The sequence below is a fragment of the Phaenicophaeus curvirostris genome, chromosome 5 (assembly GCF_032191515.1).
Source record: "Phaenicophaeus curvirostris isolate KB17595 chromosome 5, BPBGC_Pcur_1.0, whole genome shotgun sequence".
NCBI classification, from domain to species: Eukaryota; Metazoa; Chordata; class Aves; order Cuculiformes; family Cuculidae; genus Phaenicophaeus; species Phaenicophaeus curvirostris.
The window spans coordinates 50,264,852-50,280,727 of NC_091396.1; the positions used below are offsets into that span (position 1 = coordinate 50,264,852).

Genomic DNA, 15,876 nt, shown 5'->3' on the forward strand with positions numbered 1-15,876 from the left:
AGGCTGATCAGTATTAAGAAGAGACTAAAGTAAAATCTTACAGTGGACTTCAGTTTCCTAAGAGCAGGGTACGGAGAAGATCGAGCCAGACTCTTCTTGGAAGTGCTCACTGCAAGTATGAAAAGCATTGGGCACAAGCTGCAACATGGGAAATTCCAATTAGATTAGGAAAAAAAATTCACAACAGGACTAGCCAGACACTGGAACAGTTAGCGCAAAGACGTGTCAAATCTCCGTCCTTGGAGGCACTGAAACTCAACCAGGCAGTGCCTGAGCCACTTCGTCTAAGCTGGCCTTCCTGAGCAAAGGGTGGGATCATGCAGCCCTCAGAGGTCCCTTCCAACTCATGGTTCTGTGTTGCTAGAGAACTGGTGCTGACAAAGACAAACAGCTTACTGAGGAATTATTTGATGTAAATTAAATGTTATCCTTTACAAACCCATTAAAAACTGAGCTTTAAATTTGAAAATTCTCATCATTTTCCACATCTATTGAGCAAACTTTGCTGTTCCTCACCCACTTTGTAATTTGAAATTCAATCAATGATGTAATCCTTCTTCCTTGTACGAATTGCCTGGTATAAGTTAGCTACAATAATTGCTGCATTTCAGTTTATTTTCTTTACTGTGGATCAGCCTCATCCCTAACATTATTACACTTTGGCTCGAATCTAAACACAGTTTTTATATACCTGTTATTCTGATTAGCAGTACAAAAAAAGTTTTAATATAGACTCCCAGGGTTTATTTTGGTCACAGTTTACAATATCTAGAAAAGAAATAGAGATCACAAGTGTATATACTAGATATCAAATGTGTGTCATCTTCTCACCTGAGCTTAACAGCATCTATTATGACCCCCAGACTCAACCGTGCCTTCCATTTTTTGGCAATGTATCAGAAAAAGTTATGTCCCTAATGATATGGACACAATTCCATTGCTGCCATCTTTAAGAAAAAAAAAAAGAAAAATGGAAAAAAATCATTCTCTATAAACTCGCAGACTGAAGGCAAAAAATTACAACCATTTTTTGTGGATGGAAGCAGGGAGGACACGCAGACTTCACCACACATTCCACTGAGCCTTAGCAGGGTCCAAAGTTTACTTTGAATTTACATATTTTATTATACATTTCCCAGGTAATTTCCATATCCTATATTATAAATCTTACACAATATCTCACAGATTACAAATAGATTGGAAAAAAATAATTGTTTTGTAATTGTTAGTACAGTGCCTTCTAATTAATACAATCTGCCCCCTGCCTCAAGGGTACAGTGACCTGTCACCATTCTAAGATGTGAGGCAAGAAACTATAAGAAACAAAACAGTAACAGGGTTTGCAGAAGAATTTTCCTCTTTTACACTTGTAGATACCAATAAAATGCAGAGTGCTGAAAACACCTTCTAATTATTGAAGGATAAGCACTGCGGTTGTACTTACAAAATCCTAGTTAACCCAAAGGCTCCACTGCATCTAGTTTTATTATATGCTTGGACACAAAACAGCTCCTGCCATCAGGATATCACAGTTTAAATAAACTGCATGCAGGAGAACTGGCTCAATAATGTTGTACTATGCACAACTGCCAGATACCAAATGAAAGCTTTACCATACATGCAATGTTAAGAACTACAGAAGAAGGCAGGAGGTCCTGAAAATTTTCCAGCAACTCCACTCTCATCACAGCAGACAATCTCCTCCACAAATCTTTCCTGTCTCCAGAGGAGAAAGGATTTGGAGCAGCTTGGACTGCTCAGTGTACAAGAACCAAGACTTTGTGGAAGCAGTGGAGAAAAAAAAAACTGTGAGTCTTGCCACGTACCAGCCACTGAGTGGAAAGCTGCACTCCTCTACAAACTGCCATGACCAATTCTTGCAGAAAAAGGAAGACCGCTGGCTAGCCTCATAAAAATCCCACCCTCTTCCCCATCCTGGAGCTCTTAATTTCAGGGTACTTTTGCTTATTCTATTTTTGTTGTTCTAGTCCTGACAAGATCTTCAACTCTAACTGCAGGAGGGAGAATTTAGCAGGGTAGCTGTATGAACACAGAAAGAATTTGGTCTTCAATCTTAGTTCTTTCACAACGTAAACGTTTTTTTTTCCAACACCCCACTACTAGCTATTCCAATATGGGTTTCACAAATGCTATTGAAATAAAGCAATAGCCAACTAGAGCTTAATGCAAAACAGAAGGGATAAGAAATAAACAAGCCAAATCAATATTTTGCAAGGTAATCTGACTTATTCTAATTTATTCAAATTAAAACACTGCACGAATCACAACACACTCTGTTTTGCACCCTTCAAATATCTTGACTAAAAGGTCTTTTGACAGGTGAGGCAGCTTCTACTCATCACTATGTCAGACGAAGGTAAACCTGCTAATTCACAAGGTAAAGAACAATATCTTCACAGTGCATAGAAGATATTATATCCCATCATGACACATTTTAACCACTTGCAAAAACAGATCAGTTATCAATCAGCAAGAAATGCAGAAACAAACTGGGTTTTTTTGAGCTGTGTTACTTTTTCCCACTGCTGACCAAGGCTCCGAGAAAGCTGGACTTGCTCATCTGCTTTTGACTCACACCTTAAACAGCACTGACATTAAAATAAGTATCATGCTCCCATTCACCAGAGGCTTAAATTCTGGTTGCTTTACAACAGAGAAAAGCAAAATTTCAAAGTAGTCTAAAAATACTAAACATAAACTAATGTCTTTCCTTCAGAAATAAAAAACCCACAACTCTTCTGTCAAAATTAGTGTAAAACTACACAGTAATTTGCAAACATTGTGACAGTGAAACAATACAATTAAGAGGTATGTTCGAATTCTGACCTAGCTTTATAAAAAAGCTAAAGAAACCAGGGGCAAGGCTTCCTAGTGGCCACTATCGCTCTCATACCTTGCTTTTGTGTTGCTCACTGTAAAAACACCAGGTGCAAATCCTGTACCTGAATGTATAGCTTTTTTTCCTTTGGAAGAAGGAAGAACTACAATAATTTCACCAATGCAACTGCTGATTTGTAGCTAAGTGCTCTGTCCTTCAATTTATCTTGGCTTCTAAATTACAATTATAGCACATTTATAATTAATACATGTTTTAGATGAAGTCAAGTTTGTTTGTCAATAAATTAGCATCTTCTAAATTAATTAAATTACACACTGAAGGTCTGCATTTTTATATACCTTTATCCATGACAATTTCTCCTTCCTTAATTTTAAGGAAAGTTCGGTTCAGAGAGGCAACCACAGCAGTTCAACTATGAGCACTGCTTCTCCTTTTATTTCTCTAAGCATTAGCTAAAATTTTGTCAGACTTTCATGCAAGGCATAGAAATAATTATATTAGTGACCCCTGTGTCATAACTCAGCCTAGTTTTATTTGCCAGTCAATGTTTACTGGTACATATACAGGCAAGAGTATTTATGGTTGTATTGGTCTTATTTTAAAAACATTTCTTTGTGTATGCAGAACACATTTAAGAAACCTCCACATTGAATTAAAGGTATTTTATGGGTTTTCTTCAAACAAGAGGTGATACTTCAGAACTCAGAGAAGTTTTATTGCATACTTCCAGCATTTCTGAAGCACTGTTTCAGAACTTCAAAGTTATTCAGGAGCCGGATAACCTTGACTCTTTCTTTCCTGTTCATGTCCAAAACAAACACAGGAACTTGCATACGCACAACACACTCTCCACAGAATTTCCCTAGCATTAGTTCTTGAATTTGGGCCCAAATCTCTGCAACATATCTGCATTTGAGTCAGACTCTGCTTGTGTACAGTAACAGCATTTGTCCCCTTGTTTAGAAGTGGTAGCAGAAAACAGAAATAAACGACAATCCAGCGAGAGAGGCAAATCAGTTGTAACATCTCCTGCCAAACATCCTATAAATACCTGTATTAGCATTTAAAAAACCCATTCCTATACACTCATGCACCAGATACAAGTTCAGCAGTTGCACACAATTTTATGGTAGTTAAAAATCAGAGCTCTCAGCAGTTTTTTCAAAACTTGTAATTCCTGAATGGTTTTCTGCAACAAATTCAGCTTTTTGCATAAATCAAATTGGGTTACAGTTCTCTCACAGGATAAAAGACCACACTACAAATGTTGCACTACAAAGAGTGCGTACTTATGTTCATTGTTCCTCTTGGCTTCTTTCCCCAGCTTCTCAGTTTGATAGCTGGATCACATACCTGATTGCTGACGAGTTGCATTCTGTCAATACCAGAAGATTTTCTTCTTAGTTTAATGCATTCATTTCACCTTTTTGTAAAGCCTATCATTCAGTAAAAAATAAAATTGTCCTAAGACTTACTTGTCTTACTGTCTTACTTAAGACTTCCTAAACTCTAAGTGTCCATACTAGTATACAATTTGGAAACTGAGAAGCATTAACTAGAAAATGAAAAGAAAAACAGTGTTTAGCCACACAAAGCATAATTTGAAGACTTCTCAACTACATAAAGATCTTTTAAAAGAAATATCTTAAAAAGAAGGCACAGCATTATAAATAAGCCATTCAATTCACCGCCCAAATTCAGTTGTTACAGACTACACTGAAGAGACATTTAGAAATTTTAGCATTTGATGTGTAAAAAGGTAGAGATTTCCCTCTTACCTCCTGCAGTAAACTGTTTTCAAGAAGCATGGGAACTGCAGGTCATAACATATTGTATATGTTATGTAATGTGCCCATCTATAATTATCCAAAACTGATGTTTTGGTTTTCATAACTACATTAAGTCATAGGACTCAAATAAACAGACATACTTCCATGTTTAACATCTTGTATTTACACTCATGCTTTAACGGTGCTTAGTGCATTAACGATATGCAACGGCTTACAGAAAGTATTTAGTATTTTACAGTATCAAGGCCCAATGTTGGTTTTGCAGATTGAAGCAAAGCACTGAGCAAAATTTTCTTCCTGAAAACTTTCAGCTAAGCAAGCAGTCAGGAATGATCCAGTATCTCCTTGGCAAATGTGACTATTTAAAGGCAAAACAACATTTTCTGAATGCAAGCTCTGTAAAGTAATTTATATCCCTACTTTCCATTCCCTTTTACTGCAACACATTTTCCTGCCAAAATAATCCATGCAAGAATGCATGACTGAAGGAATCTGCTCAGAGTTCAATAGGGTTCTGCCAACTCTTTTAGACTGATATATGACTCTTAATTGAGGGAACTGCCATTTAAAACAGATTTTTACGAGTAGCTCCAAAGAAAGAGATAATGAAGAATAGCTGGAAAAACCTGCATAGTTCAATAAAAGCTAGCAGTCATCATTCAGTAAGAAAAAGCCACTGTGTTTTGCAAACCAAATATAGTTAAATTCTTTAATTTCTAGTTCTGTTGACTTAGCAAGGACATCTGAAAGTAGACATATAATATTGACAAACTCCATTCAAACACAGCAATAACTGAATTCTACATACATGATATCTGATGTGTTGTAAGTAAACACTGTGGCCACGAGAGAATTTAGATTCTCCCTTTGCTAGAAGGAGCAAGATAAAAAGAAGTCATAGAATCACAGAATGGTTGGGGTTGGAAGGGACGTCTGGAGATCATCCAAAAAACCTGCAAAAGCAGGTTTACCCACAGCAGGTTGCACAGGAACACATCCAGGCAGGTTTTGAATATCTCCAGAGAAAGAGACTCCACAACCTTCCTGGGCAGCCTGTTCCAGTGCTCCATCACCTCCCCAGTAAAGAAGTTTTTCCTCATGTTCAGGTGGAACTACCTGTGTTCCACCTGACATGGGCCTGTGTCACCTTGTACAGAATTGGATTTTTCAAAAATCTCTGTACACTAAAAAAAATACTTGGAGAATGCATATTGGGATTGAAAGCAGCCACAGTAAACAAACAGAGATTAATGGATTCACATCTATTTAATTTATTTATTATTCTCCAAACAGACAAAAAAAAAAATCTCTGAAAACAACTGATAGTAAATAGCACTTGCTCCTGAGAAATCCTACAGTAATGCAAGCTATATACACCATTAAGTGTTTGCAGGACTGAGTCTTAAATTTATTTGCTCAATATTTGAGCAAAGTTATAAGCAATTGCCATTGTATGACAATGAAAATGTAACATTTCAAAAAATCACGCCAACAATTATTTTCACAATTACTCTTATTTCAGTTACCTAAGTCTAAGGGTTTTATCCTGTATTTGAATCCCATATTCAAAACACCATTATATGACAGACCACGTAACAGAGTAAAGGCATCTTTTTGAGAGCAATGCTAGCAACACAAGACTTTTACGAGAAGTTTTCTCTCTTCCACTTCCCAAAAGTGTTTGTGCTGCATTCAAGTACTGCAATCAAATCCACTTGTGTTTAACAAAATTATAAAACAATGACATTGGTTCATACGTTGGTAATTATGCAGATTTCTGTAAACAACATTTCACAGCTCAGCATTTAAGTAGTTGACTTAATATAGGAAATGTATGAATAACCTCTAAAGTTGTGGGAGAAGAGTAAATATCAGTTGTGAAAGGATCCTTCAAAACATCAAGTAAGAGATATTTGAGGGAAAAGGCAGGTTGCACACACACATACAGATTTAACTAGCACAAACCACACCTCCTCAAGAAGCCAGCATTCAATCTAAATGACTGTATGCTTGCTCCAGGACAGTGTCTGTAAACATGTTTGTGGTATTTGAACAAGCAATATGAATAGTTGGTCGCTGGTACACTTATCAGGTTTTGCACTTTAGGTTCTTTTCACAGCACTAATCCGTGAGAAAGAAATACATGCACACAAATAACACTCTCTTTTATATCCTTAGCTAAAAGGTCACCTCAAATCTCCCAGCAATTCTTAATCACATTCCTTAGACAGAATATTTTTTTGGTGTTGCTTTCTGGGTGGTTTTAAACAGCATTTTCAGCACTGGCAGCTTTAAAAAGCAGTTTCTTTGTTTATCACGCTAAGCTTCTACTCTCTGCCACTTCTTTCACATCCTCCTCTTGGGGATTTCCTTGCTCGGTAATGTAAGTTTTGCAACTGTTTTGGAGCAAACCATGTCTCCATCAAGATCAGAATGTGAAGAAATGAGAGGAACACAGGATAGCTGTTGGAGCTTAAACTTACATTTTAGTGCAACTGAACAAGCTCCTAAAAGTCAGCCGAGCCATGGTAATGCTTGCTTTTAGCATACGTCAAATCTAAGGTCATTTATCTTTGCCCACCATGAAATTACTGGTAATACAATACAAACATTTGCTTCTGCAGTGATCAGAGAGGCAGATTATGCGATTTTTTTTTCTTTCTTTTTTTTCTGCTAATATTAGTGGTTTAAGCATCATTTTTCACCCCTTTCTTTTCAGGACTGTCTGCAGAGGTCTACCGCTAGTCTCTGTTACAACCTCCTTTCCCATTTCATCAGCCCAAAACATCAAATAGACTTTTTTTTTTTCAAACGATAAGGATTTGCCGCATAGGTCACCTAGCACCAGAGACAAAAATCACGCCTTCACTGGACAGTTTGCTTACCTCCCGCAATTCAAGCCTCTGAGCTACTGCTTCCAGACTTTCCTGGCCTGTGCTTTCCACCGATAGCGTGAACTCCACAAATTCATTGTTCAACAGCTGGATACGAGCCACCAAGCAGCTCTTGCTGGATACTGTGTAACGTCGAGTTCTTTTCAATTTTAACCCAAAAGGTAGAGGCATCTTCTTTTTTCCCCCACAGATGGTTACTGATAAATAGCCTCTCCCACAGGGGCCTTGAGAGGGGACAAGTGGCTATCTCCTCTCAAAAGGTAAGGAGCTGTAAAGTCTCCAGAGATCAACCAGCAGCAGCAGTATCCATTAAAGACAGGCAAGTTTTCCACCAAGAGACAAGTAGAAGAGGCATCTGCTGGAATCCTAGTAAGAAGCAAAACAGAAAGAGAATAAATACAAGAATCAGAAACCCTTTGAAAGGGGAATGGTAATATGGGAAAAATAGCATGTACATTTTTTCTAAATCTAAATAATCAGTCTATTTTTCCAAAATGCAGAGCTGTTATGCATTCAAATAATGAAACGAGTACCAGAGTTTCTGGTTTTTCCACAGACGACACGGGTCTTTGGCAATTTTTTTTTTAAACTCACAAGAGTGATTCTTAATCAAAGGTGGCTGCAATGTCTTAAAATAAGTATTTCTAAACTGAGAAAATACCTCTATGAAGTCCAGGTTGCCTAAGGTATTTCTAATAATGAACAAAGCTGTTTTCTCTATGAGCAAACCCAGCAACCTGACTTGTTTTTCAGAGCAGCTGTGCAGCCTCAGCTGCTATCTGTCGGATTAAGCACAAAAACAAGCCCTTAAACAGTTAAGCAAAAAAAAAAAAAAAAAAAAAACCACAAACGAGGCAGGAAGACATTGAAGCTCACACCTTGGCCATTTCCTACCAGATAATTAAAATCCAATTCCTCTAATTTTCCCCGCATTACAGCCACCTGTATTATTCTTTATGTTTGACTTCTGTGTGATGTTTCAGGTTACGCTCTGTCTGAGACGGCAGGTGAATTGAGAACCACTTCTTTTCTAATTTTCCCTCAGAAAAAAAAAAGATTTTCCTGGCTAAGCAGGGGGGTGGCACGGGGGTGGCCCCCCAGTCCTTGTTCTCCGCTGTTGCCCTGGGGAAGCTCTGCCCAGGCAGAGCCTCTGGTGGCACCTGCACTGCCGGCAAGGGAGAAGAAAACAACCACCTACAGGGTTTTTTTTTCTCAGGCTGGTCTGTGTTAGTGGCATGATTTAGGAGGTGGAGTGTTATTTCTGAAGACAATATCAGACAATAATAATATTACAATATGCATTTATTTGGAGTGAAGGAATCAGAAGAAGGAGCCTTCCTAGCACTCCCATTTTTAACTCGAAGGTATAACTATAAACAAATAGTTAGTCACATACTACTTGTGCATTTAAATACACACTGAGAAATTTCATGTTATTCAACACAACCACAAACTCTTCAGGCTGCAAATATCACATTGGGCTCCCTACCACCTTGTAAGTAGCACAGCAAAGAAGAAACGGAGGTGGAAAGATGCTAATGGCCTAAAACAGGGAAAAGGAGGAGGTAGCACAGCATTTTTCCTCAATGACATCTTTGCAACCCTACGCCCAAGAATGACCATAAGCATCTTTCATGACCACGTTTCTAGAAATCCACAAGCAGTTCTACCAGCCTATGCAATCCCCATCCTCAACAGATAACCACCTAAAATCTTAATCAAATGAAAAAAAAAAAACTGACCTAGACACTAAATTATTTTTTGGATGCGGTTCTAGAATAAATAACAACAGATAGCAACAGTTTTTCCTGAAAAATTTAGGGATATGCAGGGACTCCTCACTCGATTACTCGTGCTGCACTTTGATCCTCCAAATCCTGCCTCCCCAGAGCAGCATGCAGGGAATGCTCTACAGACAGAAGCTTTTAGTTTCCTGCCCACTGCCAGCAGAATCTCACACAGGGTTTATTCCTGGCAGAGAAACTTTTGGCTGACTGACCTCCGCTCACGTCCCTGGGGCCTGTTTTCCAATACATTCTGTGCACAGTTACGCACTTTCTTCAGTGCTACAGCAGTGAGAAAAAACAACTTACTCATGTTTTTGAAAGCTGCAGTCAGAAGTGCGGTGCTGTTTTAATCTTGGTTATTGTGTAGTATCATCATGAAAGACATTCAAATTCCTACGTCCCCAACAGGGCATTAGCAAAGTACTCTAAGGGCACGGGAAAAAAAAAAAAAAAGAAATCACTAACCAGAGTCTAACCTGACAAGTGAAATTCCCAGACCACCTAATGCTGACACGAGGCAGTTTCAGGACTTTCAGTTATTTTGCTATGCTGATGGGTAGCCTTGCAAGCATAGAAAGGAAGTTTAGAGCAAAATTTTCAGAACGTACCAGGAGTGCTCTTCAGGTTAAGATCTGCTGTTTGTATTTATTGCTCTACTGAGCCTTTACCCTAAACGTCCCTAATTTTAACTCAGTAGATGTCTGACAACCTTCATTACTTTTGAAAAAACATTTATAGTAAGGAAGACTTAAGTAATTAACTTGCAGTCCATGTCACAAAAACCAACTCCAGAAAAATAACTTCTGGCATACAATAAATTAACATTATAGAATAAAAGTAAATTTGATTAATAACACTGAGTTATCGTTTAGTAACTTCTACTGCTAGCCATGTCTACTTCTCAAAAACACAGCTGTGCATTCTGCTATCCTAAGTGCTCTCATATTTGCTTTCTGCATTACCTTAAATTTGGACATATCTGCATTGTTACAAAGCTACTTTAGCAAAAAGGAACGACATATCGCCAGGAGGTACAAATCCAGTTGGTGACCTCTGCAATAACAAGCCTTTATTTAGCGAGCCCGGAATTTTCACACAACAGCTAAAAATGTCTTTAGTGACCAGTCTTTGTACATTTATATTTCAACACAAACATGTAGTTTCAAAAATGTTATATTAGAATTTCAGCAACATGTCCATGACTGACACAGTTCTTGAGCACCGTGGTACCTTTCTCCTTTACCTGCACCTCCCACACTCCCCTCAAAAATTAGGATTCCACTTTGTAAAGATTTTTTTAAACAGCCTGCGCAAATGTCAGCGTGCAAAATAAAACTGCAATATGTAACACTGGAAAAGATTCCTATTATTTAAAATGCTTAAAATAAATATGTTTGTTTCAGAATTATTTGGAGAGCCAAAAAAACCCGGAACACTCCACCCTCCCCTTGTTTTACCAGTTAGTCTTTGACATGACTCTTGGACTGAAAGAGCAGCAATAACTACACATCTCAAACCTCCCCTCCCTCCAGAAGCACATTTCTGTAGCCTTCCCTTTTCAAAAAGTAAATGCTTGAAACACCTCAGCCTTACAGTACAGAGCAGAGATGATGAGACTCTATTTTTGTACTGTGCCTGCTGTTTTCCCCTTACCTTTTGCAGCGATCCAAAGACGACAAGTCTCCTTTCACATACGTTTAACCGCAAAAAAAGACACAGAGCTCCAAGACTTTTTCTCCCAGAGCCATCTCATCTGTATTCCTCGGGAACAGACTTACTGTGTTCCTCTTGTCCAAAACAGCTGCTCTCTCGTCTAAGCCACCTTCTTCTCAGATCACTCATAGTGAAAACATTCCTCACTTCCTGTCTCAAAAAACTTGCTCTGGATATCATTCCACTGGGTAAAGAGCTGGGGGTGGAAGAAAATATTACAACCAAATAAACTTGTGCCAGCCAGCACTTCAGGCAGCCTCTTTCATGTGACACTGCACTGCATGAGCACAAATTGCCTTCTCAGGAATATTTTCAAATAGCCCGTCTCTGTGTGCCTCTCTGTGTGTGCATTTAATTTCTTTTCCTGGAGGCGTTCCCCTCGCTCTATCCATGCGGAAGGATACGCTGAAAGAATTAAAGCGAAGCCCCGTATGCTTGCAGCCCATTACCTCAGAGAGTTGGAATGCCTGGCAGGGAGAATGTCAGCAATGAACAGCTGCTTCTCTGGCTACAGGGGCGTTACAGAAATAGGGGTTACAACGAATACCAGGCAATCCTTGCTTTTTTAAAATCATATGATCATTTATTTTAAGCCTTTCCAATTAAGGCAAATCTTATACCAAAAAAAAAAAAAATTCTGTCTCTCTTACTTTCACACAGCTTGGAAATATTTTCAAGGTTTAACTTGAATGTGTCGTACCAAATGACATATGCACATACATTTATGTCTGCAGCTAAAAACAAAAGTCCTTGCAAAGCTTCAGCTGTTGGCCACACACACAGCAAGAAAATGCAGATCAAAGAGTGATCTTTCAGCCCTTACTTACACTTAAAACTCCCAAAGGTGTCAGTAGAAATTATGCCCTGTCTTAGGAAGCAATAAATGCATATCAACTAAGTCATATTAACCAATATGAACATCATACGAGGCTGCACTCCAGTCCCACAAGTATATGGAAAGCTGTGTGTGTGTGCATGTGAAAGCAGCAACTGGATGCAATCTGGAGTTTTGTGGCTCTTCACACTGTGTGAGCAAGGCAAAAGCATATACAGACTTGAAACAGGTCAGGGGTGAGGAAAAAGGCAAAGTGAGTATGTGTATGCTGACTCATGACTGTAAAACTTTAGAAAGTGTTTTGGTAAAGTAAAGCTCAAAAACATGCTACTGTCTGAGCAGGTCTAACCTGCAGATCTGCTGTGCAAATAATATATTACTCAAGAGGACACTAATTTCCGCTGAAATATGTTGATAATTTTGTACTAGGATGAATTCTTCTGAGTTATTTCTCTTAGAGACAATGGCTTTTCCTCATATGAGGGGAATATCGCGATTTCCCCTCCACACATCAGCCGTAGTTATGATGAGCAGTCCATAAGCAAAATAAAAAAAAAAAGAACTGATGCAGGGGAATTTTATGTTAAGTAAAATAAACTAATCCGAACTAGTCTAAGCACTTATTCTTTTCTAATGGTATTTGCTACAGGCCAGAACTGCATTTTCTCGATGGAGAAAAATGACTGATACAATGCATAACAAATCCAAGCCATGAAAATTCAGGGTAACAAAGGCAACCCCTCCTATTTCTGAACAATTCATACTGGAAACAAGTTTCAGTTCTCTTATCTGTCACATTTCCTATTCTAAATCACACCCATTTCCTGCTTGATTCCCAGCCTGGAAGTCGCGTTTATTGGCGTTTTCTTTCTTTCCATAGTTAGTCCGTGCTTCATTTTGTCTCCTAGCATTTACATTAAAGATAACACCTCCTCTTAAAAGAAACAGCAAGGATGTTGCCAATATGCTCCTCTGCAGCTTGCATTTTCTCCTTTTGAATCTCATCAAACTCTTATTAATTTTTTCGCCTTCTGGTTCCTATAACCCCAGTTTGTACCCTAACTTTGTGGTTTTTCTGCCCTTACTCCATTTTTCCTTATCTTATTTTTTTTGCCTCATCAACTCTCCATTACCTGCTTTGCTCAAACAAACAACTCTAATAAAAGGGACAGAGACAAAGGCGTCTGTGAACATATGATGAACTCTGATAAAGACACATTAATAAGACATAGCATGATTGCCTCAGGACACATACTGTGCATCTGCCTCACCTCTTTAACCCCCAGTCAACACTCATGACATTGATGGCTAGAAACACACACCTTTCACTGTACTCTCTTCTTTGCTCTCTTGTTGAAGATTATGGGAGGAAAAGACTAATGTTCTACAGCCCCGTGTGGCATCCCTTGTTCTATAAATGTAAAGTTTCATGGTTGACCACAGCTTCCTCATGGTGGAACAGAGGTAAACCTGCCTTTTTCTTATTGACATTTTCCTTTCTGGGGCAGTTCTGATTTTTTTTTTTTCCTCATCCTGGTCCAAAGCTGTAATTGCACTTAGATGTATGTATCAGTCAACAGGATGGAGGCTGACGCAAGTATTCGCCTTGTTCCGAATCTGTCCAGCATCAGGTCTTTGCATTAACTAGTGGTACGACAGAAAGCTGGAAGTGAGCCAAACAGGATGCAGAAATCGCTCTCCTGACAGAAAAATGGTGTGTGTGCATACATACTCCTCAGCCTAGTGGAGAGTTATCCATTTGTGATAACAGGCACAATAATCTAGAACCTGCTAGATAAAGGATTATTCCCAGGATGCTGAAACAATGAAGTCATGTGGAAAACTATCTTAATTTACTCACTAGCCATGCAAAACAGTGTCTTCATGAACTAAAAAGCTAGGATAACTCTGATCCTACATGTGACTCTTAAAGCTGTTCTCTGAAATAATTCACTTTATTCATCCCTTCTATGTTTTGGCCCTGTGTCTGAAGCCTTAACTTTCTTAGTTGTGAAAAAGCAAGAGGCAGCTGGGTCTCTGTGCATCATTAAATATTTATTAATGCTACTGGAGAAAATGGAAGGTCCTAGAAAAATGAGCATACGTCTATTACATGCTTGAAGCCTGAAATTTCATGTTTGCAAGATTCATTTTTTCCTTATCAGGCACTGTAAAATGATGAACCACATTCTACTAACTAATTAAGGTTATAGAATTTTCCTACTAGAAGGAAATAGGCAGTTTTCCTACACATAACACAGTGCTGAACTTGAAGCGATGAGCTTCTACTGTCATTCACAAAGGATACTATTTTTTTCCAAACACAATGTTTCTTTCTAAAGTAAATCCATTAGTTATAAAATAAATTCCTATTTCTGTCCTTCAGTAATTAGTTTTCTTGTTCCAATGATAAATATAAAGTATTTGAAATCTTGAGAAAACAAAATGCATCTCTTGAAGCTTAGGATGGAATTTTGTAATTAAACTAATCCGTTACTAGTTGCATCTCACTCTAACACCAGTACGTTATAAGTATAGTCAGGCAAATAGCTCAGATCATTAGCAATAATTAGTCTAGGTTATTTCTGTATGATGTTTGGTTTATATTAGGAACAGTGATGCAAAGGAGATTAAGACAGCTGTTAACTACAATGCCTGAAGTTTATTTTACCCAGTGGCATTACTTGTAAAAGACCCTTCATCTGTGGGCTGGGCTTTCCGTAACATTACTGCTCACTAACTCAACTGAAGAGAAGCCAGGACACTGGTGCAAAAGGCAAATGGTAGATCTCGAATACAACTTTCTACATCAGGAAAAATATTTTCACAGAAAGGGTCATCGGGCACTGGAACAGGCTGCCCAGGGAGGTGGTTGAGTCACCTTCCCTGGAGGTGTTCAAAAGACGGGTAGAGGAGGTGCTCAGAAACATGTATTAGTGGCAGATAGGAATGGTTGGACTCGATAACCCAAGAGGTCTTTTCCAACCTGATGTTCTATGATTCTGTGAACTTCCAGAGTTCTCCCTCCCTGCGCAACTGATGCTTTGTAGTAATAACTCTGGTAGATGCTGCAACCTCATTCTAAGGAATAATAAAAAAGGAATGTTGTTTCAGGGTGCTGATTGGTCTAATGTGCGGTCACAAAACTAAAATTCAATGGTAAAATATTTTGTAGTAAGGCATTATAAGTTACTTTGCTACTTTGTGTATCCCCATGCTGTATTTTATCATAGATCATAGAATAACCAGGTCGGGAGAGACCCACCGGATCATCGAGTCCAACCATTCCTATCAAACACTAAACCATGCCCCTTAGCACCTCGTCCACCCGTGCCTTAAACACCTCCAGGGAAAGTGACTCAACCACCTCCCTGGGCAGCCTGTTCCAGTGCCCAATGACCCTTTCTGTGAAAAATTTTTTCCTAATGTCCAGCCTAAACCTCCCCTGGTGGAGCTTGAGGCCATTCCCTCTTGTCCTGTCCCCTGTCACTTGGGAGAAGAGGCCAGCTCCCTCCTCTCCACAACCTCCTTTCAGGTAGTTGTAGAGAGCAATGAGGTCTCCCCTCAGCCTCCACTTCTCCAGGCTAAACAACCCCAGCTCTCTCAGCCGCTCCTCATAAGACCTGATATCTATTGTTATCTATTATACCAAATAGATATTTAAAACTTTTTAAGAAAAAGCATTAAGATTAAAATAACCTTGTGGCTAATCATACGGCGTTCACGCTCGGGATAAGCCACGCGGCAGGACTTTATAAACTGGGTTTCTGAAAACCAGGAATGAAGAAAGGGGCAGCTTGAAAGCAGCGTCACGTTCAGGAGGCAGCGCTTGGTGTGAAGGCGCTGCGGGCGGGGGCCGCCGGGGGGCGCTGCGGGCGGAGGCCGCGCGCTCGTTGTCCCGGAAGCGCCGTCAGGGGGCGCTGCGGGCGGAGGCCGCGCGCTCGTTGTCCCGGAAGCGCCGTCAGGGGGCGCTGCGGGCGGAGGCCGCTCTCTCGGT

General features: G+C 39.3%; 1 protein-coding gene across 2 annotated transcripts in view; it reads right to left on the reverse strand.

The window, feature by feature from the left end:
• The window catches only part of PTPN21 (protein tyrosine phosphatase non-receptor type 21), a 46,971-nt gene extending 35,551 nt beyond the window's left edge, over positions 1–11,420 (reverse strand). For both annotated transcript variants that reach the window (XM_069858645.1, XM_069858644.1), the window contains exons 1-2: positions 10,985–11,420; positions 7,536–7,910 (exon numbers count right to left, since the gene is read on the reverse strand). In XM_069858645.1, coding sequence (XP_069714746.1) covers positions 7,536–7,715 — 180 coding nt within the window. In that variant the 5' untranslated portion in view covers positions 7,716–7,910; positions 10,985–11,420. The remainder of the gene's footprint in view (positions 1–7,535; positions 7,911–10,984) is intronic.
• Between the last annotated feature and the right edge of the window lie 4,456 nt (positions 11,421–15,876).